Source organism: Mobula birostris, chromosome 26 (assembly GCF_030028105.1).
Source record: "Mobula birostris isolate sMobBir1 chromosome 26, sMobBir1.hap1, whole genome shotgun sequence".
Lineage (NCBI taxonomy): Eukaryota > Metazoa > Chordata > Chondrichthyes > Myliobatiformes > Myliobatidae > Mobula > Mobula birostris.
In genome coordinates, this window is record NC_092395.1 from 22,977,641 (window position 1) to 23,003,507 (window position 25,867).

Here is a 25,867-nt window from a genome sequence, read left to right on the forward strand (position 1 = left end):
CCAGAAGGAAACGCACGCGGTCATGGGGAGAAGGTACAAACTTTATCAACAGGCAGCAGCAGGAATGGAACCTAGGTCACTGATACTGTAGTGTGTTGTGCTAACCCCTATGCTAAAATAATTTCAGGAATCTAAAGTATTTGCACACCCAATGAATGCAGTGTTGTTTCCAAACAGAAATTGCTATGCAAACAAGGCTCACGTCATTAAACATCGAACACGTTCAACCAGATTTTTGCTTCGTGAGTTACCAATCGTCTTTCAGATAAAAGTCCTGCCTGCTCTCTTGTACTGAAGTAAAATATCGTATGCTATTATTAGGAGTTTGAAGAGATTTGGTATGTCAACAAAACACTCGTAGGCAAATATCGTATGCTATTATTTTGAGGAAGAGTGGAGAAGTAATTTCTGAGACTTCCGTCTCCCTGTATCTACAACCCAAATATAGTTATCACGTTGCCGGAGCAGGTAATGGATAACTTGGCGAAATAAGAACCACATTTCAAAAAGACTTCATTAACTACAAAACACTGGGATATTCTGAAAGCGTGCTGATGAAGGGTATCGGCACGAAACGTCGACACTTTTTCTTTCCCATGAATGCTACCTGACCTGCTGAGTTGCATGTTTGGAAAAGATACGCGAGAGGCGCTATACACACAATACAGTAAGTTCAGCTGAGGCTGGGCTTTTATGTAACTATAACTGAAGACAAATAAATGTCAAGTAAAATAATTTATGCCCATAAAAGTCTAACTAGTATTTGTGAGCATTCCCCAACCTGAGGTGCGTAGAAGCTCCGACATTCACCAACCGGGCTTCTCACCGGAACCACACTGCTGCACCGCCGGAAATTAATCTCCGTCACTCAGCAACGCAGCGAGGTCTACGACACAAATAGCCTTACAATTAATTATTTCGTAACTGGGACCTTAACGTGTCCTATTGTTAAAGCTCGCACTTGGATTCATTTTTTTAAAAAGTGTAAATTAACGTGGGATTAGAGCCGCAGGCATGCGTTGCTCGGGAGATATCTGAGAGGGCGGGCGTTTCAATGACTGACATGGCGATGCAACCAATAACTGACTCCGGTGAGTTTTTTCGGGGCGCCGGGCGTCCAATCAGAATTCAAACACGCATCCGGGCTGTCAGCGGTGAAGAGGCAGGTCAGTGCGACCCGTGCTGAGGGAGGGGAGGTCATTGAGTGCGAGAGGTAGTGAACAGGTTGATTGAGGAGGGTCGAGGTTCCCTGAATACGAGAGGCAGGGACCTATTTGACCTTAGGTGGTGATTTCTTGAGCGTAAAGTGCTGTATGATTGTGGGGTATCACCTGAAAAAGGGGGGGGGGGGTGTTCTTGAATGTGAGAGATAATGACCTGTTTGAATATGAGTGCCGTCAGTTTGTAGGCAAACGAGCATAAAAGGGCTATTTGACAGTAAGTGGTGTCTGCTAATAAAGGCTTGAATACGAGAGACACGATTTGTTTGGATAGAATATAACTATCGAGAGTTTCCTCAACGCAAGAAGAAAGCGATTTGCCTTTGATATAAGCGGGCATTGCTCTTTTGGTCTTTTTTAGATGTCAGCTTTTTGACTATTTAACTGTGAGTTAGTGTCATTCTTCCTGAGTTCAAGAGGTAAGGAGTTTTTACCATGGAGGTCAACACCGGGTGGGGGAGGGGGCTTCTAAGTACAAGAAATAAGACCTGTTTGATAGCAGGTGCATATTATAAGTAGTATTCTGAATGTAAAATAAAAGCAGTTGTTTAACAGTAGCTGGGGCATAGCCTGTTGGGTACAAATGCTAAGGGAGCATCCTGTAGCAGCATCACCATAGAAAGAACATTCTGAGTGTATGAGGCAGAGAGTTATTTGACAGTGAAAGTCATCACCCTAGTGCAAAAGGGAGTTTGACTATTGGGCACATAGGTGCTGCTTGATAGTGGGGCCTTGACCACTGAAAGATCTTCCTGAATATAATATGTGGTTAAGTTAGATTTGATAGTACAGTAAGTTGGAGCATAGGAAATGAGGAATGAGAGTGTCTGAAGTGTAAATTACTGAAAAACATTTTGGAGTCAGCAAGGGCTGTCTCTGATATTTAAACATCTTTTCCCACTGAAAATATGGCATCTGGATGCCTGTCATTTGGTTTCCAGTTATTGTGCTATATATGTCCATTTGATGATAAGAATTGATGTGTGGAATGGGGAGATGTGCAATTTCTATGCTACTGATTGTCCAGGAGATATTATGGAATATAAATCAGCAATTTATTTTGCACTCTGCACATTATTTACCTGAAATCGCAAGGCAAGTCTGGGATTTTTTTTTTGAAGTTAGTAGAAAACCAGCAGTGAGATCCCTAAAACAGTTTCCAGATCAATAGATCTATCTCCAAGAGTTTGTGAAATCGTTGATGTTTTTCTTAAATAAAACCATAAAAAGTTGGAATGGGAGTAGGCCACTCATTTTCTTGAACCTGCTCTGCTGTTCATTAGGGTTATGGATGGTCCAATATTCCTTGTCCCCACAGCACTTTATTCTCTTACTGATAATCTCTATACAAGGACTCTGCTTCCACAACCTTCTATGGCAAAGAGTTCCAAAGAATTAACCCCCTGAAAAAAGTTATTCTTCATTTTATTCCATCTAGGACCATGCTCTCTGGACCTGAGATGTCCAGTGGGAAAACATCTCAGCATTTACTCTCCGTACTTAACTGCCTGTTATGCCTGCTGGTATTTAGGGCAGCAGTGAAGGTCCTCCATCACTGGCAGTGTTCAGGACATCCTTCATCATGCCTGTAGCTTCCTTTTGGTTTTCACTACTGTCAGCCATGCAAGTCCTAGATGGAGGCTCAGGCATACCATCGCACGCAGATGTAGAAACACTGCTGTTTCCATTGTTTGACCAGTCAGGGTTGATAGCCCTGAGCTGAACCCCCACACCTGGAGGGTGGGTGACCCTCTACCTTTTGACCTGTTTGGCAGAGGTGACCCTACCAAGGGCCAAAGCGTAAAGCCCTGACGCCAGCCAATGTAGCTGTCTGGGTCATTGAGGCATGCAAGCCTCCAAACCGTGACATGGTTGTGGTTCTCTTGAAGGATATACTGTCTATATCTCAAGAATCTTCTTATAAGAATATAAAATCCTTATACATAATTGTAATCTCTTAATATAAAAATAGTCTCAACCTATTTATCCTTGTGGGACTGTTTCAAATGAAATGTGTTTCAACTGCTTCCACTGAAATAATCTTTCCCTATATAGGGGGACTAAAGATGTTTGCAGTACTTTTGATATGGTCTTACTAATGCCTTGTATGCTGAGTATGACTTCCTGCTTTCATTCTTTAACTGTCTTGAAGGGAGAACCAGTATTCTACCAGCCGTCCCTATGACCAGCTGTAATTGTGTGCTTGTTTCACGCTGCAGGATTCTCAAACCCATCAGTGCTGCAGCTTTTTTGTGGTATTCCTCTTTTTAAATAATCTCTCTTCTTTTTATCTTTACCGAATGAGAAAAGCTTCACATTTTCACACAGAATACTTGATATGTCAAATTTTTTGCCCACTCCTTAAGATTAGATGCTATAAACACCCCAAAGCATTTAACAAAGAATTGAATGCTACCAGTTTTATGCCAATTTTAATGCCTGAGTATTACAGTAATTTCAAAACCCCTATTTTTCCTACATTGTTTCCAATACTCTATAAGTTCATTGTTCTCGGTGTTCTGGAATTAGTAAAGGAAAGTGATGTTTCACACTTTTCTGACCACTACCCAGCAGTTCCAGCCACAAAACTGTTAATCAAAGGTTATTAACACTTTGCCTTGGAATAACCAGTTAATGATTGCCATTTAGATGGGAGCTCATGAGAAGTTCCCTTCTGCTGGAGGGTAGCAGCACTGTTGCTGCTAAATTATTAGGCAATTATTTGGAATTGAGGATAATGTATTTTCACCAAGGTTTTCTGGTTTCTGTTTCAGGAGTCTGGTGTTGGGCATGTAAGCATTGGGGCCTATCCAACATACCCAACTCATTGTTAGAGTCTTAGAAAGGTACAGCACAGAAACAGGCCCTTTGGTCCATCCAGTCCATGCCGAACCCTTTAAACTGCCTACTGCCATCAACCTGCACTGACACCGTAGCCCATGTACCTATCCAAACTTTTCTTAAACGTTGAAATCAAGCTTGCATGCACCAGTTGTGCTGGCAGCTCATTCCACTCTTTCTATGACCAAAGGGTGTTACAGTTTTCCTTCAGAAGCCTTCAACTAGTATGAAAGGAATGAAGTGATGTCTTCTAGGATTTTATGCTACCTGTAGATTTGATGGTTAATATACTATTTGAGCCCATTACTTTCTCATTTTTGTAGTGTGCTGTCTTTTCCATTTTTCTTTGTTACAGCCTTGACTATTAAGAGTGACATTTCGTGTCTTTCTTTTAATACTGTCCTCCTCTTCCCCATCCACTGGGACTTGAAGGAGGAATATAATATCAATCACTGATCTGCAAAACAAAAATTCTTTACAAGCATGTGTAGAAGATTTCGTTGTCATAATTTTGTTTTTTCTATCTTTCCTAGTTGGAATGAAATTGGAAACATTGTCACATCACTGGAGAGGATCTTTAATACAATTGTGTTGTCCTTGTGATGAAAGAAAAGATGGCTGAAAACAGCAGACAACAGCATAACTAAAACATTAAAAAAAACAAAGTCAACAATCTTTACTGTGTGGCTGAATCCACTCCCTGTGAGCTAAGAACTCACTGCTTGTGTTCAACGATGAATGTTTTGGTGATTAAGCTTCTCTGCATGGTTGTGGTCTTCATCCTGATGATGTTGGGTTCCTTGATTCCTGTTCGGATCATACAAGCCAACCATGAGAAAATGCACAAGTCCAGGAGGTTGCTGTCAATCTGCAGTTCGTTTGGTGGTGGAGTATTTCTGGCGACCTGCTTTAATGCTTTGCTGCCGGTTGTGAGAGAAAAGGTGAGAGAATTTACTTTTAATTGTATTGACAGATTAAAACCATGAGCAATAGTTTTTTTTTAACAAGTAAAGGTTTCAAATAGGATGAAGATCAAACTTACCAGGTTAGGTAACACACACAAAATGCTGAAGAAACTCAGCAGGTCAGGCAGCACCTATGAAAAGGAATAAAGAGTCGAAGTTTCAGTCAGTGACCCTTCTTCAGGATTGAAGAGGAAGGGGGAAGATGCCAGAATAAAAAAGGTGGGGAGAGGAAGGAGACTAGCGAGGTGATAGGTGAAGCCAGGTGGTTGGGAAAGATAAAGTGGTGGTGAAGAAGGAATATGAGAGGAGAGTGGACCACAGGGGAAAGGGAAGGAGTAGGGCACCCAGCGTGAAGCGATAGGCAGGTGAGAAGAGATAAAAGGCCAGATTAGGGAGTGGAAGAAGAGGGAACGGGGAAGGAGAATATCTTTACTGGCAAGTGAAATTGATTATTCATGCTACCAGGTTGGAGGCTACCGAGACAGAATATAAGGTGTTGCTCTTCCACTCTGAGGGTGGCCTCATAGTGGCACAAGAGGAGGCCATGGGCCAACATGTCGGAAAGGGAATTGGAATTAAAATGTTAGGCCACTGGGAAGTTCCACTTTTTGCAGATGGAGCGGCTCCTCAACTTTTGATGGGTCTCACCAATGTAGAGGAGGCTACATCAGTGATGAAAGGTCTTGGCCCAAAATGTCCGCTGTTCCTATTCATAGATGCTGCCTGTCCTGCTGTGTTTCTCCAGCATTTTGTGTGTGTTACTCTAGATTTCCAGCATCTTCAGAATCCCTTGTATTTATCACCAAACTAGGAAGTGATTTAGCAAACGTATTCTGGAAACAGCTACAGAGGTAGATCAGTGTCTCTAATGGAAGGTGGTTAAGGTTAAATGTGCCAACAAAGTAAAAGGCGGAGGCTATAAATCTGGAGCTGCTTGAATGACTAGGTGCATGGAGAGTAACATAAGGCAAAACAGAAACTTGTATCAAAAAGCAGAAGCTAAATATAGTTAGAGTATATATAGAAATTACAAGGATAAGATCAATGGAAAATCAGGAAAACACCTTGAGGACATAAAACAGATATTGGCTAGTAAAATTAAAGAAAATGCAGAAATGAATCAAGAGGAGAGCTAATAAAAGAGTAGAATCTAATTAGATAATCTCTGTGTGGAGGCGGAGGATGTGGGCAAGGATATTGATGAATACTTTGTGCCTAACTTCACCAAAAGAAAAGAACACGATGATGTTGTAGTTGGAGAAGAGTGTGAAATATTGGCCAGGGTAAAGATAATAATAGAGCAAGTGTAGGGGAGTTAGCATCTTTGAGAGTGGTTGAATCATGCAGCTCAGATGAAATTTATTCCAGGGTGTCAAAAGAAATGGGGTGGGCGGAATTGCAAAACCACTTACTAGCATTTTTCAGGCAGTTGTGGCCACAGGTTTGATGCCAGTGGACTGCAGGACTACTAATCTTATATCATTGTTTAAAAAGGAACAAAGTGTAAACTGAGTAACTACAAGCCACGGTGTTTAACTTTGAGCTAATTTTTGAGGAGATTATTGGAATTTGAAGGAAAACTTTGAAGTTTCAGTTAGAAAAGCACAAATTCATATTGGATTTGTTAGGGAAAGATCATGTCTGATTAGCAAGCTATTTTGAGAAGGTAATAAGGTAGGTTGATGAAAGATATGAGTTTGATGTCAGCCTGGATCTCAGCAAGACTTTTGAATGTCACACATGGAGGCTGGTCATAGAGCAAAGGACAGTACTGCATGGGCACTCAGTACAGCCTACGGTATCTATGCCAAGCATGATGCCATATTAAAATAATTCCTTCTGCCTACGCATAATCCATATCCTTCCAGACACTGAATATTCATTTGCCACTTATAAGCCTCTTAAATGCCATCCCTAGAACCCACCACTCTTTAAAAAAAAGACACTTGCCCCTCATAACTCCTTTAATCTCTCTCTCTCTCTCACATTAAAGATAAGCCTGCTAATATTTGACATTTCTACCCTTGAAAAAAGATTCGAGCTGTCTACCTGTCCTTGCCCCTGATAATTTTATAAACTTTCATTGGGTTTAAATGTATAAACCTCTCAGCTTCCAACATCCCAGAGAAAATAATTAAAGTTTGCCCAACCTCTCCTTGTAGCTAATACTCTCTAATTCAGATATCATCTTGGTAAATCTCTCTGCACTCCTTTCAAAGCCTTCACTTCATTCATATAATGGGGCAACTAGAGCTGCACACAGTATTCCAAATGCAGTCTAACCAAAGGTTTCAGACAACTACATTAAGACTTTCTGACTCCTATTCTCCAAGGCACTAGCAATGAAGGCAAGCATTCCATATGCCTTCTTTACCACTCTATCTGCTTGCATTGCCATTTTCAGGGATGTATGGACTTGGACCCCAAGATCTCTCCAAGTTATTTTTGAGGGAAATTATGCTCCTGCAGCAATTACAAATTCAATATTGCTGAGATGTAGGGCATCAGCAAGGAGCTTCAGCTATTCCCAAATCTCTACAGTTCTGATATTCTGTTCTGTTATATTACTTCTGTTAATTGTCATGCATTAAATATGTGTTTTTCCCTTGCATCAAAAATTAAAATTCCATGGGATCCAGTGTATTACAGAAGATTGGATCTGGAAATGTCTCTGATATGAAGTGAAGAGAATTGATTAATGGGTATTTTTTTTGTGTGACTTAAAGGCTGTTACTAATGGAGTTCTGTAGAACTCAGTTTTCAGCTCCGTGCTTTCAATACTATAGCGTAATGATTAAGACCTGATCGTTCTCCATGATATTCATGTTTTCAGTTATTACAAAATTTGTATGCAGTTGACAATGGAGAAGAAAGTTCTAGGCTGGTCATTTGGGCAGATAATTTGTGATATGAGGACATGCTTTTGGGGGGATGCAACGAGGCAAGAGAATACACTATGAGAGTGATATTGAGAGTATGAAGGAACGTAGGGACCTTGGACTGGATGTACATCAACAGCAATAAAATGGTTAGCAAATGTACAGGATCCTTTCCTTTCAGCCAAGGCACGAGTTAGACCACAGCTTGAGTAGTGTGTATATTACTTGGCATCGCTTTGCAGTAAAGATAGTGATTACATTGACGAGGGGGCAGAAAAGGATTTAAAAGGACTTTGCCAGGACTTGTAAATAGTAGCTTTGAGGAATCATTGAACATGTTTTCTTTGGAGCAACAGAGGCTGAGGGGAGACTTAACTAGATTGTTTAGAATTAGATCATAGAAACATAGAAAACTACAGCACAATACAGGCCCTTCGCCCACAACGCTGTGCCGAACATGTACATATTTTGAAAATTACTGAGGGTTACCAATAGCCCTCTATTTTTCTAAGCTCCATGTACCTATCCAGGAGTCTCTTAAAAGATGCCTCCACCACGGTCACCGACAGCCCATTCCACACACTCACCACTCTCTGCGTAAAAAAAAAACTTACCACTAGCATCTCCTCTGTACCTACTTCTAAGCACCTTAAAATTGTGTCCTCTCGTGTTAGCCATTTCAGCCATGGGAAAAAGCCTCTCACTATCCACACGATCAATGCCTCTCATCATCTTGTACACCTCTATCAGGTCATCTCTTATCCTCTGTTGCTCCAAGGAGAAAAGGCCAGGTTCATTCAACCTATTCTCAAAAGGCATGCTCCGCAATCCAGGCAACACCCTTGTAAAGCAACACTCACAACGCGCTGGAGGAACTCAGCAGGTCGGACAGCATCCGTGGAAATGATCAGTCAACGTTTCGGGCCAGAACCCTTCGTCAGGTTCTGGTCCGAAACGTTGACTGATCATTTTCACGGATGCTGCCCGACCTGCTGAGTTCCTCCAGCGTGTTGTGAGTGTTGCTTTGACCCCAGCATCTGCAGTGTATTTTGTGTTAACATCCATGTAAAATCTCCTCTGCACCCTTTCTATAGTTTCCACATCCTTCTTGTAGTGAGGTGAACAGAACTGAGCACAGTACTTCAAGAGGGGTCTGACCGGGTCCTATACATTAACTTTCGGCTCTTGAACTCAATCCCAAGGTTGATGAAGGCCAATACACCGTATGCCTTCTTAACCACGCTGTCAACCTGCGCAGCAACTTTGAGTGTCCTATGGGCTCAGACCCCAAGAGTCTTACATTAATACTATATTCTGCCATCATATTTGACCTACCAAAATGAACCACCTCACACTTATCTGGGTTGAACTCCATCTGCCACTTCTCAGCCCAGTTTTGCATCCTATCAATATTCTACTGTAATCTCTGACAGCCCTCCACACTATCCACAACACCCCCAACCTTTGTATCATCAGCAAATTTACTAACCTATCCCTCCCACTTCCTCATCCAGGTCATTTATAAAAATCATGAAGAGAAGGGGTCCCAGAACAGATTCTTGAGGCACACCACTGGTCACTGACCTCCATGCTGAATATGACCCATCTACAACCACTCTTTGCCTTCTGTGGGCAAGCCAATTCTGGATCCACAAAGCAAGGTCCCCTTGGATCCCATGCCTCCTGAATTTCTCAATAAGCCTTGCGTGGGGTACCTTATCAAATGCCTTGCTGAAATCCATATACACTACATCTACTACTCTAGCTTCATCAGTGTGTTTAGTCACATCCTCAAAAAATTCAATCAGGCTCGTAAGGCATGACCTGCCTTTGACAAAACCATGCTGACTATTCTTAATCATATTATGCCTCTCGAATTATCATAAATCCTTCCTCACAGGATCTTCTCCATCAACTTACCAACCACTGAAGTAAGACTCACTGGTCTATAATTTCCAGGGCTATCTCTACCCCCTTTCTTGAATAAGGGAACAACATTAGCAGCCCTTCAATCCTCTGGAATCTCTCCCATCCCCATTGATGATGCAATGAGCATTGCTGGAGGCTCAGCAATCTCCTCCCTCACCTCCCACAGTAGCCTGGGGTATACCTCTTCTAGTATTGGTGACTTATCCAACTTGATGCTTTCCAAAAGCTCCAGCACATCATCTTTCTTAATATCTATATGCTCAAGCTTTTCAGTCCACAGTGTCATCCCTACAATTGCCAAGATCCTTTTCCGTAGTGAATACTGAAGCAAAGTATTCATTAAGTACCTCCACTACCTCCTCCAGTTCTATGCACACTTTTCCACTGTCACATTTGATTGGTCCTATTCTCTCACATCTTAACCTCTTGCTCTTCACATACTTGTAGAATGCCATGGGGATTTTCTTAATCCTGCTCGCCAAGGCCTTCTCATGGCCCCTTCTGGCTCTCCTAAATTCTTTCTTAAGCACCGTCCTGCTAGCCTTATAATCTTCTAGATCTATATCATTACCTAGTTTTTTGAACCTTTTGTAAGCTTTTCTTCTTGACTAGATTTTCAACAGCCTTTGTACACCATGGTTCCTGTACCTTACCATCCTTTCCTTGTCTCATTGGAATGTACCTATGCAGAACACCACGCAAATATCCCCTGAACATTTGTCACGTGTCTGCCGTACATTTCCTTGAGAACATCTGTTCCCAATTTATACTTCCAAGTTTCTGCCTGATAGCTTCATATTTCCCCTTACTCCAATTAAAAATTTTCCTAGTTTATCTGCTCCTATCCCTCTCCAATACTATAGTAAAGGAGATAGAATTTTGATCACTATCTCCAAAATGCTCTCTCACTGAGAGACCTGTCACCTGACCAGGTTCATTTCCCAATACCAGATCAAGCACAGCCTCTCCTCATGTAGGCTTATCTACATATTGTGTCAGGAAACCTTCCTGAACACACCTAACAAACTCCACCCCACCTAAACCCTTTGCTCTAGGGAGATGCCAATCAATGTAAAGGTGCTGAGGAAGAGGATTTCTTGGAATGTATGCGGGATGGTTTTTTGAACCAACATGTCGAGGAACCAACTAGAGAGCAGGCTATTCTGGACTGGGTTTTGAGCAATGAGGAAGGGTTAATTAGCAATCTTGTCGTGAGAGGCCCTTTGGGTAAGAGTGACCATAATATGGTGGAATTCTTCATTAAGATGGAGAGTGACATAGTTAATTCAAAAACAAAGGTTCTGAACTTAAAGGGGGTAACTTTGAAGGTATGAGACGTGAATTAGCTAAGATAGACTGGCAAATGACACTTAAAGGATTGACGGTGGATATGCAATGGCAAGCATTTAAAGGTTGCATGGATGAACTACAACAATTGTTCATCCCAGTTTGGCAAAAGAATAAATCAAGGAAGGTAGTGCACCCGTGGCTGACAAGAGAAATTAGGGATAGTATCAATTCCAAAGAAGCAGCATACAAATTAGCCAGAGAAAGTGGCTCACCTGAGGACTGGGAGAAATTCAGAGTTCAGCAGAGGAGGACAAAGGGCTTAATTAGGAAGGGGAAAAAAGATTATGAGAGAAAACTGGCAGGGAACATAAAAACTGACTGTAAAAGCTTTTATAGGTATGTAAAAAGGAAAAGACTGGTAAAGACAAATGTAGGTCCCCTACAGACAGAAACAGGTGAATTGATTATGGGGAGCAAGGACATGGCAGACCAATTGAATAATTACTTTGGTTCTGTCTTCACTAAGGAGGACATAAATAATCTTCCAGAAATAGTAGGGGACAGAGGGTCCAGTGAGATGGAGGAACTGAGCGAAATACTTGTTAGTAGGGAAGTGGTGTTAGGTAAACTGAAGGGATTGAAGGCAGATAAATCCCCAGGGCCAGATGGTCTGCATCCTAGAGTGCTTAAGGAAGTAGCCCAAGAAATAGTGGATGCATTAGTGATAATTTTTCAAAACTCGTTAGATTCTGGACTAGTTCCTGAGGATTGGAGGGTGGCTAATGTAACCCCACTTTTTAAAAAAGGAGGGAGAGAGAAACCGGGGAATTATAGACCGGTTAGCCTAACGTCGGTGGTGGGGAAACTGCTGGAGTCAGTTATCAAAGATGTGATAACAGCACATTTGGAAAGCGGTGAAATCATCGGACAAAGTCAACATGGATTTGTGAAGGGAAAATCATGTCTGACGAATCTCATTGAATTTTTTGAGGATGTAACTAGTAGAGTGGATAGGGGAGAACCAGTGGATGTGGTATATTTGGATTTTCAAAAGGCTTTTGACAAGGTCCCATGCAGGAGATTAGTGTGCAAACTTAAAGCACATGGTATTGGGGGTAAGGTATTGATGTGGATGGAGAATTGGTTAGCAGACAGGAAGCAAAGAGTGGGAATAAACAGGACCTTTTCAGAATGGCAGGCGGTGACTAATGGGGTACCGCAAGGCTCAGTGCTGGGACCCCAGTTGTTTACAATATATATTAATGACTTGGATGAGGGAATTAAATGCAGCATCTCCAAGTTTGCGGATGACACGAAGCTGGGTGGCAGTGTTAGCTGTGAGGAGGATGCTAAGAGGATGCAGAGTGACTTGGATAGGTTGGGTGAGTGGGCAAATTCATGGCAGATGCAATTTAATGTGGATAAATGTGAAGTTATCCACTTTGGTAGCAAAAATAGGAAAACAGATTATTATCTGAATGGTGGCCCATTAGGAAAAGGGGAGGTGCAACGAGACCTGGGTGTCATTATACACCAGTCATTGAAAGTGGGCATGCAGGTACAGCAGGCGGTGAAAAAGGCGAATGGTATGCTGGCATTTATAGCGAGAGGATTTGAGTACAGGAGCAGGGAGGTACTACTGCAGTTGTGCAAGGCCTTGGTGAGACCACACCTGGAGTATTGTGTGCAGTTTTGGTCCCCTAATCTGAGGAAAGACATCCTTGTCATAGAGGGAGTACAAAGAAGGTTCACCAGATTGATTCCTGGGATGGCAGGACTTTCATATGAAGAAAGACTGGATGAACTGGGCTTGTACTCGTTGGAATTTAGAAGATTGAGGGGGGATCTGATTGAAACGTATAAAATCCTAAAGGGATTGGACAGGCTAGATGCAGGAAGATTGTTCCCGATGTTGGTGAAGTCCAGAACAAGAAGTCACAGTTTGAGGATAAAGGGGAAGCCTTTTAGGACCAAGATTAGGAAAAACTTCTTCACTCAGAGAGTGGTGAATCTGTGGAATTCTCTGCCACAGGAAGCAGTTGAGGCCAGTACATTGGCTATATTTAAGAAGGAGTTAGATATGGCCCTTGTGGCTACGGGGATCAGGGGGTATGGAGGGAAGGCTGGGGCAGGGTTCTGATTTGGATGATCAGCCATGATCATAATAAATGGCGGTGCAGGCTTGAAGGGCCGAATGGCCTACTCCTGCACCTATTTTCTATGTTTCTATGTTTCTAATATTGGGGAAATTAAAATCTCCCATCACGACAACCCTGTTATTATTGCACCGTTCCAGAATCTGTCTCCCTATTTGCTCCTCGATGTCCCTGTTACTATTGGGTGGTCTATAAAAAACACCTAGTAGAATTATTGATCCCTTCTTGTTTCTAACTTCCACCCACAGACACTCCGGAGACAATCCCTCCATATCTTCCTCCTTTTCTCCAGCTGTGACACTATCTCTGATCAGCAGTGCCACGCCTCCACCTCTTTTGCCCCCCTCCCTGTCCTTTCTGAAACATCTAAAGCCTGGCACTCTAAGTAACCATTCCTGCCCCTGAGCCATCCAAGTCTGTAATGGCCACAACATCATTGTACCATATTGATCCACGCTCTAAGCTCATCCGCTTTGTTCATGATACTCCTTGCATTAAAATAGACACATCTCAAACCATCAGTCTGAGTGCATCCCTTCTCTATCACCTGCCTACAAGCTTTCTCTATTTGTGAGCTAACCACTCCTTCCTCCGTCTCTTCAGTTTAGTTCCCACCCCCCAAGCAATTCTAGTTTAAGCGCTCCCCAATAGCCTTAGTGAACCTCCCTGCCAAGATATTGGTCCCCCTGGGATTCAAGTGCAACCCATCCTTATTGTACAGGTCACGCCTGCCCCAAAAGTGGTCCTAATGATCCAGAAATCGGAATCCCTGCCCCTTGTTCCAATCTCTCAGCCATGCATTTATCCTCCACCTCACTATTCCTATACTCACTGTCATGTGGCACAGGCAGTAATTCTACCCTTGTGGTCCTGCTTCTCAGCTTCCTAACTCCCTGTAGTCTGTTTTCAGGACCTCCTTCCTTTTCCTACCTATGTCGTTGGTACCAAATTTGTACCATGACCTCTGGCTGTTCACCTTCCCACTTCAGGATATCGTGGATGTGATCAGAAACATCCCAGACCCTGGCACCTGGAAGGCAAACTACCTTTCGTGTTTCTTTCCTGTGTCCACAGAATCACCTGTCTGACCCCCTAACTATCGAGTCCCCTATCACTGCTGCCATCCTCTTCCTTTCCCTACCTTTCTGAGCCACAGGGCCAGACTCTGTGCCAGAGGGTCAGCCACTGTTGCTTCCCCCAGGTAGGTTGTCCCCCCACCCCCCAACCAACAGAATTATGAGGAATCCAGAAAGGAAGGTCCTATTTCCAATGTCAGAGCAGACAAAAACCAGGAGATACGGATTTTAAATAATTTGTGAAAGGATTGGAAAGAAGATAAGGAAAACATTTTTTGCAACTTGCAAATTTCAGGGGTCTGGAACTTATGCTTGAAAGAATAGTTTTAAAAAAGTATTTGGATGTGCATTTAAAATAATAATAACCTGCAGAGCAATGAACCAAGTGCCATTAGGAGGTGGTTAGCTATGTCATAAATTTTCTTTCTTATGCAAAAATAAAGTGTAATCATTTGCAAACCAGAATTCATTTGTTAAATCATAAGGATTCCTGGAAGTAATATACCTGTACTGTAATACAATTCTTGGAAAATCTTTGAGAACATTGTGGTTCATCTTGAAGAACCTATAGTACAATGGTTTGCTTAATATCTTTTTCATGTCTTGTCAATGGAATTAGATTTGATCATCTTCTTGGCTGTGCTTCTTAAATAAGTTCTGAGTGGGTTTCTATTTGAGCCAAAACAGGGAAGTGTTTAATCCATTGCTTGTTAGAAGGTTTGTGCTGAAATTCGGTAAGCATGAGATTACTGTGCTGTTTACCCCCCATTTACCTTGACTCATACCTATTTATTTTAAACTTTTTTGAAATTAAGCTCTTTAATACATACACTCAGTGGCTACTTTATTAGATACACCTTTGCACCTGCTTGTTAATGAAAATATCTAATCAGTCAATCATATGGTAGCAACTCTATGCATAAAAGCATGCAAGCATGGTCAAGAGGTTCAGACCAAACATCAGAATGAGGAAGAAATGTGATCTGAGCGATTTTGGCTGTGGACTGATAGTTGGTGCCAGATGGGGTGGTTTGAGTATCTCAGAAACTACTGAACTCCAGGGAATTTCACACACAACAGTCTCTGGAGTTTACAGCAAATGGTGCAAAAAACAAAAAAAGAAAATCAGTGATCAGCAGTTCTGTGGGTGAAAATGCCTTGTTAGTGAGAAACGTCAGATGAGACTGGTTCAAGCTGGCGTGAAGGTGACAGTAGCTCAATAACCATTTGTTACAATAGAGGTGTGCAGAAGAGTATCTCTGAACCCACAACACATTGAACCTTGAAGTGCATGGGCTATAGCAGCAGAAGACCACATCAGGTTCTACTTCTGTACACAGTAAAGTGACCACTGAGTGTAGCTTTTCCATTCTGCTGTCCTTCAAAAAGCAAATATTGTTTATTGTTCAGTGTTTTAAAAATTTTATCTTTGTGTTCAAATCTTTCTATCTTCTTTCCAACCCCATCTCTGTAACTTTCCATAGCCCATGAGATCTTTCAAAAGTCAAAGTCTGTCCCAAGCCATTGTGGCCCATCAGGCCGGTGCTTATCCCGGTTTCCGTGGCGTGAAGCGACTGAGAGTACGAGACCCCCCCCCCCCCCCCCAGATAGGACGCCAGTCTACCGCGAGGTTAACCCCTAGCATTTGCCGGTACCCATTTTCAGCTGGGTGGACTGGAGCAGTGTGTGGTTAAGTGCCTTGCTCAAAGACACAACACGCTGCCTTGGCCGAGACTCGAACCCACGACCTTCAGATCGTGAGCCTAACGCCCTAACCACTTGGTCACGCGCCCTGAGATCTTTGCTTCTCCATTAATAGCTATCTACAAATTGACAATTTTAATCCCTGGCCATGCCTGCAGCTGAATGGTATCCAGGTTTGAGAAGTACCAGTGTAAACCTCTCTATTTTGATGTTCTCCTTTAAGATTCTCAAAAAGACTATCTTGGGTCATCCTTTTGATCATCTACCCTTCTATTTTCTTATAAAAAGTAGTGGCTACCTCCCATCATGGGTAAAGCCCACCGCACCACTGAGCACATCAACATGAAACGCTGATGCAGGAAAGCAACATCCATCATCAATGTCCCACCCACCACCACCCTGGCCATGCTGTCTTCTCACTGCTGCCATCAGGAAGAAGGCATAGGAGTCTCAGGATTGGCGCCGGCAGGTTCAGGAACAGTTATGACCTCTCAATCATCAGGCTCTTGAACCAAAGGGGATAATTTCACTCAACATCACTTGCTCCATCACTGAAATGCTTCCACAACCTGTGGACTCACTTTCAAGGACTTTTCATCCGATGTTCTCAATATTTATTGCTTATTTATTTATATTATTATTATTATTTATTTCATTTTGTATTTGCACAGTTTATTGTCTTTTGCACACTAATCAAACACCCAAGTTGGTATGGGCTTTCATTGATTCTGTTATGATTATTATTATATGGATTTATTGAGTATACCCACAAGAAAATGATTCTCAGGGTTGTATGTGGTAACATATACGTACTGAGATAATAGATTTATTTTGAGCTTTGAACTTTGTATGCTAAGTGCCCATATGCATTTAATATTAACCCTATGAAATGCGTTTAGATGTTTCGATATGTCGAGATTGCTCTCTAAATAAAGCTACTTTGTACTGTGCATCAGCCCTACCTGTCCACAGTGTACTGTTTCCCACAGTGGTCAGTGTATGAGTCTGTTTATCAAACAAAGCCATGGCCTTTAGTCTATAAGTAGTCTCTAAATAAACCAGAAGAGTGGTTTCCCATCTTAAAGGCAAAAATACCTGCATTCAGTTTTACTTACGCATTTTTCCTGCAGTGAGTTGTTGCTTGTGTTGTTGTTACCTGTCAACACTCCTGTGAAGCTTGGTGAGGTATTATGCTATGCTAAATGCAATTTGTTATGGCAATAGTGAAATAGTTTATCCATCGACACAAGGAATTGTTATTCACTTTTTGGTGAGTGTTGAAGTTGTTTTAAACACTCACAGGAAGTTGGCTCGCCACTTGGCAGGAAAGTTAATTGTACATTGTTTGCAGTGACCCATCTATTGGGAGTCTGAAGTCTGGAGATGGCCAGATAGACTGAAACACTTCTTTTTCCAATCTTGTACATTCCTACATTTCCTCTGCTTTGAAGGATGGCTTAAATTTGGGAAGTTCATTGCAATAAATCCAAATAAGATGAGGTTGTCACTCTGGTCGGGGATATTCATGCTTGGACCATAAGACATGGAGAAAATTTTGCACTCTGCATACCAATTGCTGCTAATTCACAGAGTAGACCCGGAATAAAATTCAATGTATTTTTAACAGTAAAACACTTCTCTTAACATAGAGCTTTTCTCCTCCCTGTTCCCTTCAGCCTTGTGATATCTTTGAGCAAAAATGACTTTGGGTTCAATAACACATTTTGATGCACCTAAAGCTAAGTATGAGAATGGCAGAAATCTGATACAAAGAAAAATTATATCACAGGCAGTAAAAAACAGTTCATATGTTATTTCCATGACCTTTCCAAGGGTGTCTGGTTTGAGTATTTGTAGCAGTTTTACTGAAGGTGTGTGACACTTATGTTGTGAATGATGATGCATTTAAAGAAAAAGTATGGCAGGGGTTTGGTGGAATCGATAAAGAGACTTAATTTGTATATCCTGATATACCATATAATTCCAAGAAAAAACAGTGCCCTGTTGTGGATGTGTAGAACTAATTTAAGAAAGTTTAAGTGCATTTTGCTTGAACTTCCCCCACACCACTTAGCCCATCTCTGCCCTCCACCCACAAATTTTGCCAAGAAAGGACAAAACTTCCATTGGTGCTGGTTTGAAAGTTTGCTTTATGATCTAAAGCATAGCATAAACTATACAAACACTAACTCTGAAAATCTTGTAAACAACAGGAATTCTGCAGATGCTGGAAATTCAAGCAACACACATCAAAGTTGCTGGTGAACGCAGCAGGCCAGGCAGCATCTGTAGGAAGAGGTGCAGTCGCGAGACCCTTCGTTAGGACTAACTAGCTTCAGTTAGTCCTGACGAAGGGTCTCGGCCTGAAACGTCGACTGCACCTCTTCCTACAGATGCTGCCTGGCCTGCTGTGTTCACCAGCAACTTTGATCTGAAAATCTTGTCATTACTTCATGGTTTATAATTGCACTGAGCTTCACTCCTAAGCCACTGGCACAAAGCTCCATTAGCAGGAGTCTGTTTATGCCACACCTGTGATTCTTAGAGGCATGATGCAACTTGCCCTGAATAACTAGCCAAAACGCTGGGAGTTCCTTGCTAAATATCTTCACTTTATCTCCTGGGAAGCTCAGGATAATTAAAGGAACTGGATATTGAGTGTGATGACCCATGCAGTCTAAAATATTCACTTCCAGTGTTGGCTGCAATTGGCCTAGGAAAAGGGCACCAGCAAAACTGACATTTTTTAAAATTTTATTTTTATATAGAGATGCAGCATGGAATAGGCCTTTTTGGCCCTTCGAGCCACACCACTCAGAAACCCTGGACAGCCCCAATTTAACCCTAACCTAATCACAGGATAATTTGCAATGACCAATTAACCTACCTGGTACATCTTTGGACCATGGGAGAAAACTGGAGCACCCGGGGAATACACTCATATTTCAAGGAAAAGGACGTACAGATTTCTTACAGAGAATGCCAGGATTGAACTCTGCACTTTGACACCCCAAGCTGTAATAGCGTTGCGCTAATTGCCATGCTACTGTGGAACCTGAAAACCCTTATCTCGCTTTCCTTCCACTGTTTTGCTTCAGTCCTGACTCTTTTTGAGGGCCAGATGAGCATGTTCTAGAGTAGTATTGAAATTGCTAGGCTTTTGTCCAGAGGTATGTTGACTGGGGAATTTAGATGCAAGTAGATGAAGATTTCTTTAGTGACCATGAAACCACTGGATTATTGGTAATTAATGTTCTTTCAGAGAAGAAGCTCTTCAGTCTATATGTAACTCCAATCAATATGATTGACTCTTAACTGCCTTTTAAAAGTGCCAAGCAAACAAGAGTTCAGAGGTCATTTGGAGAGTGGGCAGTAAGTGTTGGCCACACTGGTGGAAACAAAAATGTAAAAATTAATTTGCAACAAGTACTGTTCAGTTTCACACCACAGTTGTTTTTCAGAATAAGGTTGATTGTCACTGACATTAGTCGAGACATTATTGTTTTGTGGGAGCAGTACAGTGCAGGCATAGCAAATTACTATAAGTTATAATAAATAGAGCAAAAGAGGAATGGTGAGTTAGCATTCATGGATCGTTCAGAAATCTAATGGCAAAGAGAAAGAAGCCGTTTATAAAACGTTGAGTGTGTGTCTTCAGGCTCCTGTACCACCTCCTTGCTGACAGTAAGGTGAAGAAGACTTGTCCCAGATGGTGAGGGTCCTTAATGATGGATGCCCATTCTTGAGGCACCACCCTTTAAGGATGGTTTTAATGGTAGGGAAGCTTGTGCCCGTGGTGGAGAGCTGGCTCAGTCCACAACCCTCCAAAGCCTACTACAAGCCTGTGCATTGGTGCCTCCATACCAGATGGTGATGCAATTGTGTCAGGACAGCAATTGTGTAATGGTTCTGCTGTTTTATTTACATCTTCATTGACCCATCTTTACATATTCCCTTTGGCATAATCTTAAACTATCACCCTTCCTTATTTTCATTCTCCAACTTTCACCCTTAAGTCCTTCTCGTTTATTTATTCCTGCCCTGCTTTTACATCTATATCTTTTTTTCCTAATTTAGTCAGTGACTTAAAGGCAAAGTATAAACCCTTTCTCTTAACTGGCTGAACATATCCAATATCTTCTATTTTTACTGTTGGAAGACCCTTGGTTTGCTGCTCGATTTAAAATTTGTACCATAAACATAATTTCCTAAAAATAAAGACATGAGGTGGTGGAAACATTCAACAGGTCAGACAGTATTTGTGGGAAATAAATGTTTATTTTAAAATTTTTCCTGTTTTAATTTCCCATTTTAGGTTCAAGAGGTTCTTGCAATCGGAAAAATATCGACTGACTACCCACTAAGCGAGACAACGATGATGCTGGGTTTCTTCTTGACTATCTTTATTGAACAGTTGATTCTGACATTTCGAAAGGAGAGGCCATCGTACATAGACTTGGAGATGTTCAATGCCGGATCCGAGGGGGGCAGTGATTCCGAGCATGAGAGCCCCTTCATTTCATCAGGACGAGGTCAAAGCAACTTCTATAGGCACAGATCCCATTCACATTGCCATTCATTGAATGCGTCAGAGGTGTCCCATTCTAGCCCTTTGCGCTTGCTCAGCCTGGTATTTGCTCTGTCCGCACACTCTGTGTTTGAGGGTTTGGCACTGGGGCTGCAAGAAAAGACGGCAAAGGTGATCAACCTGTTTATTGGAGTGGCAGTGCATGAGACGCTAGCTGCTGTGGCGTTGGGAGTGAGCATGGCGAAAGGAGCACTGCCGATGAAAGACGCTCTGAAGCTAGCTCTGATGGTTAGTGCGATGATACCAACCGGGATCGGCATTGGGATGGGCATCCAGAGTGCCAACAGCCTTGGTAGCCACATCGCGTCAGTCCTGCTGCAGGGTTTTGCTGCAGGAACATTTCTGTTTGTCACCTTCTTTGAAATTCTGGTTAAAGAATTTGAAGACAAGCACGACCGCCTTCTGAAAGTCCTTTCGCTAATCATGGGCTATGGACTGCTGGCTGGGCTCGTCTTTCTAAAGTGGTGACTACTTGTCTTGGTTCCGTTTGTAACGTCATTAAGGCATGTGCCCAGGTTAGACAAGATGGTTAGTTGTATCCTCAACTTGTGTTATCTTTTGACCTATCATTCCATCTATGGTTAATATTAGAGTCACTATTGCTGTTGTGAATATTTAATTGGATTGATGTTTACCACAAGTATACTGTGCAAGTTTGCCACTGGGCTCAGTGTATTGATTGCAGATCACCAGAAAGCGTTTTAAAAGAAATATTGAAGCTTTTGCACTGTAATAATGTGTTGGTATATTTCCTGTGGTGTTCTCAATTAATACAAAATTGCTTCCATCTGTAGGTCAGCCTAACATATAACTCAAGTAGTCCCTCTGGAAAAGTACAGTCACAGCTGGGAATTTTCAAGTTCAGTCAGGGATTTCACACACACACACATCATCACACTTTAGTGAAACCCTTATGATAGCCTGCTGAATTCACTGGTGCATGTTTGCTGTATGAGGTTTAACTTATTTACAGGGTTTTTAAAGTCTTCACATTGAATTGCTCATGAACTTCAGTAGTACTTCAGCACAAAATCTATTTATAAACATTTAACTACTCCAGAATGCTTTCAAACTAAAATACAATAGCCCAATGAAATTTTCCTAACACCACTGAACACTGTGCACCAGTATTGAAACCAAGATATTCCACAGGAATCACTCATTTTTCACCTTGTACTACCAATCACACGGCAGGGGTTTTATATTCCTGACTCCAGCTGTGTTGACACATTCAGCTTGGTTGGGTCGATAACAATTACATTTTTTCTTTCTGTCTTTGGATGAGATAGAGGAACATCTGCCAAGGTTCTAACCATGGATCCCTGTAGCCTGATACAAAATGGGAAATGGCTGATTTCCCATCTCTTCCTTCCCATTATCTTTTAGCACTGATTACCTCCAACAGCCAGCTAAATGAACTACAAGTTGTTGCAAAATGGTGGCAGGACATAAAGAATGTGTAAAGCTGGGTGGATTGAGAGTGGAAGGCCGTTATTGTCAGCTTTATGCTGGACACTTGGTGAAATTTGGTAATTATTAAACAACCAGTTTCTCCTTGATCTCGCTATGTGAGACTTTCAAGAAGGAGCACGAACACCAGTAGTGTAGAAGGATTGAACTAACTTGCACAGCTGAGGTCTGAGTACTTCTATTAATTCACTTTACCCTTTGTCATGTGATTTTGAACCTTGCCAAGCATAAGTTTTATTCCTACTTATTAGTATAAAGCTCTCCAAATTCTGCTTTGCATTCACTGTTTTCCCCACAGTGAGGGCCCCGTCATTAATTTCATTGCCACAAAGTCACAGATGGAGAAGCTTCAACATAAATTTCTGTTCAGTGACCCCTGTTGGAAACTGTACATTTGCACAGCAGGTGATAACAGATTTGAGCGCTCCTTTTGTAGTAATAACAGCGCTTTCAAGAGAGAGTACATCATTAGCACTGTATAGATGCACAAAGTATTGCTATGTCAGTGGAGGGCATCCTCAGTTGGTGAAAGCTCTCACTAATGATCGGTGCTTTAGAGAAAAATGGTGCTTATTTTTAACCGAGGTTTCTTATGGTCTTTGCTTTCTAAAAAGGAGTTATCCAGGAAATAATTCCAGCAGATGTGGCAGGAACTCCACACATTGTTTGTAAATTTACGGAAGGACAGTGTTTCCCGTAGATGGGTTTGGCATTAGCTCTGAGGAGTATAATTGCCCTCCTGGGCAAAAAGCTGTTGCCTGTGCATTGCTTCACTGCGCCTCACAGAAGTAGCTTGTCGCTATATGTAAATTCCTCAGTAATCTCAGTCAGAGATTTAGAAACAAGTTGGTTTCCTCCATTAATGTGAGTGTGAAAAACCTTTGACGTATTTTATTTCCTCGGTTTTGTCCCTGAAGGCACAGACCCCTGAGCAGTGCAAATTGTACTACTTTCAAGTAGGCCCAGTCTGTGGCTTGAGGCTTTAGAAATTGTGTTGGTAGTTTGTTTAACAAGGGAAGAATTGATTACTTTTGTCCAACTTAAAGGTAACTAGATGTCAATATGTAAATAAAACCCTTTTAATACAGAAGGCTGAAATGAAATTATAGCAGAGAAGTGGTCGATATCGCTTGATAGTCTTTTTGTATATTCTACACAAAACTTAAACAGATTATGGAAACTGTCTGTTTAAATGCCATGGGTGACTGAACTTATATTGGGAGGCAGTGTGGAGCACCATTTAACCGTGCTTTGAGAGAAACTGATTTGTTTTTTTTATATAAGTGCTGCAGGCATTGACTTATTCTACCAACATTACAATATATTTGCAAGACAGTGATGTAGTTCTAAGAAATGTCTTTGTGAATGACATTTGAAAGACATAATGAAGTGTGAATCAATGCAGGGATTTCATGTGCTCTCATTGGGGGGCATTTACTGTATGTGGTTTGATTTTGATAGAGTTGCCTTTTAGTGGAGGGTTGGCAGTATCTTCACACCCAATGAAAAACTGATATTACATTATGTATTTGTTATGCTCTTTTCTGTAGTGGTGCCAATGGAAGTTGTGCTTATTCAATAGTATATAATGCTGTTCTTGGGCTTATGTTCTTTAGGCTGCAGTGTATTGTTTCCTGATGGAACCCTATAATAGAGGAGAGGTGCAGGATGTGATATAATTAGTATGCTTTCTCATAATTTAAAGGATTAAAAAGCAGACTAATATAGATTAGGATGTTTCTGGATTTTGTTATATGTATATTTGGTTAATGGAACTGACAACTGTTATTGTCTTGCACACAAGAAAAGGTAAATGATTTCTCCCTGAGCAAAGTAGGAAAAATCAAATGTTTCCATCTGCTGGTCCAGTGATCCTTATTGCTGACTGCTTACTTATGAACCAATCATTGTGGATGGCCATGGCACTTACTAATGCAGGGCCCTGCTGGTCGGAGGCATACATTAATAGTCCTTCTGGTAATATACTACACAACAGCTGACATTTGTGGAACTAAAGACCAGTATGAATCAGTACCTTCGGAGGAGGAGTTTATTCTGTGAGTCCTGGATTCTTAATAAGCTCCAAAAGCAAAATTACAACCATTAATTATGCAGTCTCAGTTGAGTGTAAAGGCCAACACTAAAGCATAAAGTCTCCACCTGCTTCCATAACCAGATTGGGCCCTGACTGTACTGAAGCTGCACATAAGTACACAGAAGATTATACTCTGAACCTTGGGTATATTTGTAATGTAAAACGCCTGCATTTGTTGCCTTAAATGGCAATGGACTTATTTATGGATAAAGCTGTTGCTCTGGATTTCCAGCATCTGCAGGATTTCTTGTGTTTGTGGATATAGTTGTATTGTTTGTGTAAATATGTTCCTGATAATGTTTAAAGTGTATTCTTTCTCCCAACAGTCCAAATCTGTCATTGAAGTGTTACAATTATGTCATTTTTTCATCTGTTCATCTTTGCACTTGTACTCAAGTTATTTTTGTTCTCTGTAACCTCCATGACTGGGAGGAAAGTAGGAAAACAGAAAAGCTCTAAACAACATTCTTTGTTAATTAAGAAAAAATGGAAAAAAAAGTAGTTAAAGGAAAACTTTGGGCCAAATACATGAATGAAGACATTAATTAGCATCCAGAGGAATTTGAAAATCTTAATTTCTTGCTTTTTTTAGAAATTTGTTAACTATGACCTATTAAATGTAAGTGATTTTAATGGTAATGTTTTCAATCTGTAGTTTTGTATTTATCCTCTATTTTCACAGCCATTCCCTATTTTGTGCTGCCCTCTCATGATGCCTTGAACTAACCTTACATCTAATGATCCTCCAGAGGAGAAGTGTGTACTGGTTTTGTCTGGTACTTGTATGATCCTCCACAGCAACCTGGTCAGAAGAGAAGTGCCATACTAAGAGCAATATTTCCTGGGCAAAAAAATGCTATCATTGGTCTCAATATGTCAATAAATTTTGTGATCAGTTACAATATTGCGTGAGAGAAAGTGTGTTTTTAACCTCTTTATAACACCAGTGACTAGACCATCAGTGATTGACCTGCCCTGCATATCAATGAAAATCTTTCCCATTGTCATTGAGTGCTTCTGAAATAAATTCATAATTGCATTTCAGGTCACTTATAGTATGAAACTTTTATGCATTTCTGATAGTGAAATTCATGTCTACTTTGCAGAGGTTTCCTCCCTTTCATCAATAGTTCTGTAAGACCCTCTTTTATTATTCCCCCTTTGTGATTTATTGCTTGTCAGTTCCTACCTCATTCCTCCCTCTCACCTCTATATACTGGCTACCTCCCCTCTTTGCACTCTCAGTCCTGATGTAGGGGCGTGACCCAAAAGGTCGACCAACCCTTTGCCTTCACAGATGGTATTAGACCTGCTGAGTTCCCCGAGCATTTTGATTTTTTTTGCCCCAGATAACAGCATTTGTAATCTCTTGTGTTTCCATTTTACTACCCTATGCAAAGTTTCTCCAAGTTTTGCCCACTCTCTTCTCATCAACAGGAGTGGGAAACCCTCTCTAACTGCTCCCCCTCTAGAGTTTATCGCTTGGCCACATTTGCTTCACCAATTCCTTTCACTTCTTTATATTGGCTTTTCCCTATTTACACTCAATTCTGATGAAGAGTCTTGACCCAAAGCATCAGCCATCCATTTGCCTCTGCAGACTCTCTGTCTGGCAGTCTTCCTTCAGCATTTTGTCTTTTTTTTCACTCCATAT

General features: G+C 41.4%; 1 protein-coding gene across 3 annotated transcripts; it reads left to right on the top strand.

Moving 5' to 3' along the window:
• Positions 1 to 1,127: 1,127 nt before the first annotated feature.
• Positions 1,128 to 25,075, top strand: LOC140188221 (zinc transporter ZIP3-like). Of its 3 annotated transcripts, none has more exons than XM_072244284.1 (3): positions 1,128 to 1,166; positions 4,595 to 5,002; positions 20,376 to 25,075. In XM_072244284.1, the coding sequence occupies exons 2-3, from the start codon at positions 4,796 to 4,798 to the stop codon at positions 21,114 to 21,116; spliced, it is 948 nt and encodes a 315-aa protein (XP_072100385.1). In that variant the 5' UTR covers positions 1,128 to 1,166; positions 4,595 to 4,795; the 3' UTR covers positions 21,117 to 25,075. The 3 variants fall into 3 exon arrangements, with proteins under 3 accessions (XP_072100385.1, XP_072100386.1, XP_072100384.1); XM_072244285.1 differs by lacking the exon at positions 1,128 to 1,166 and adding an exon at positions 1,219 to 1,284; XM_072244283.1 differs by lacking the exon at positions 1,128 to 1,166 and adding an exon at positions 1,869 to 2,315.
• The last annotated feature ends 792 nt before the right edge of the window (positions 25,076 to 25,867 follow it).

Bases quoted from the DNA above. Each gene is read 5' to 3' on its own strand.
- LOC140188221 (XM_072244284.1), top strand. From the start codon at position 4,796: ATGAATGTTTTGGTGATTAAGCTTCTCTGCATGGTTGTGGTCTTCATC. The intron at 5,003-20,375 runs GTGAGAGAATTT...TTCCCATTTTAG, and splicing joins TGCCGGTTGTGAGAGAAAAG to GTTCAAGAGGTTCTTGCAAT.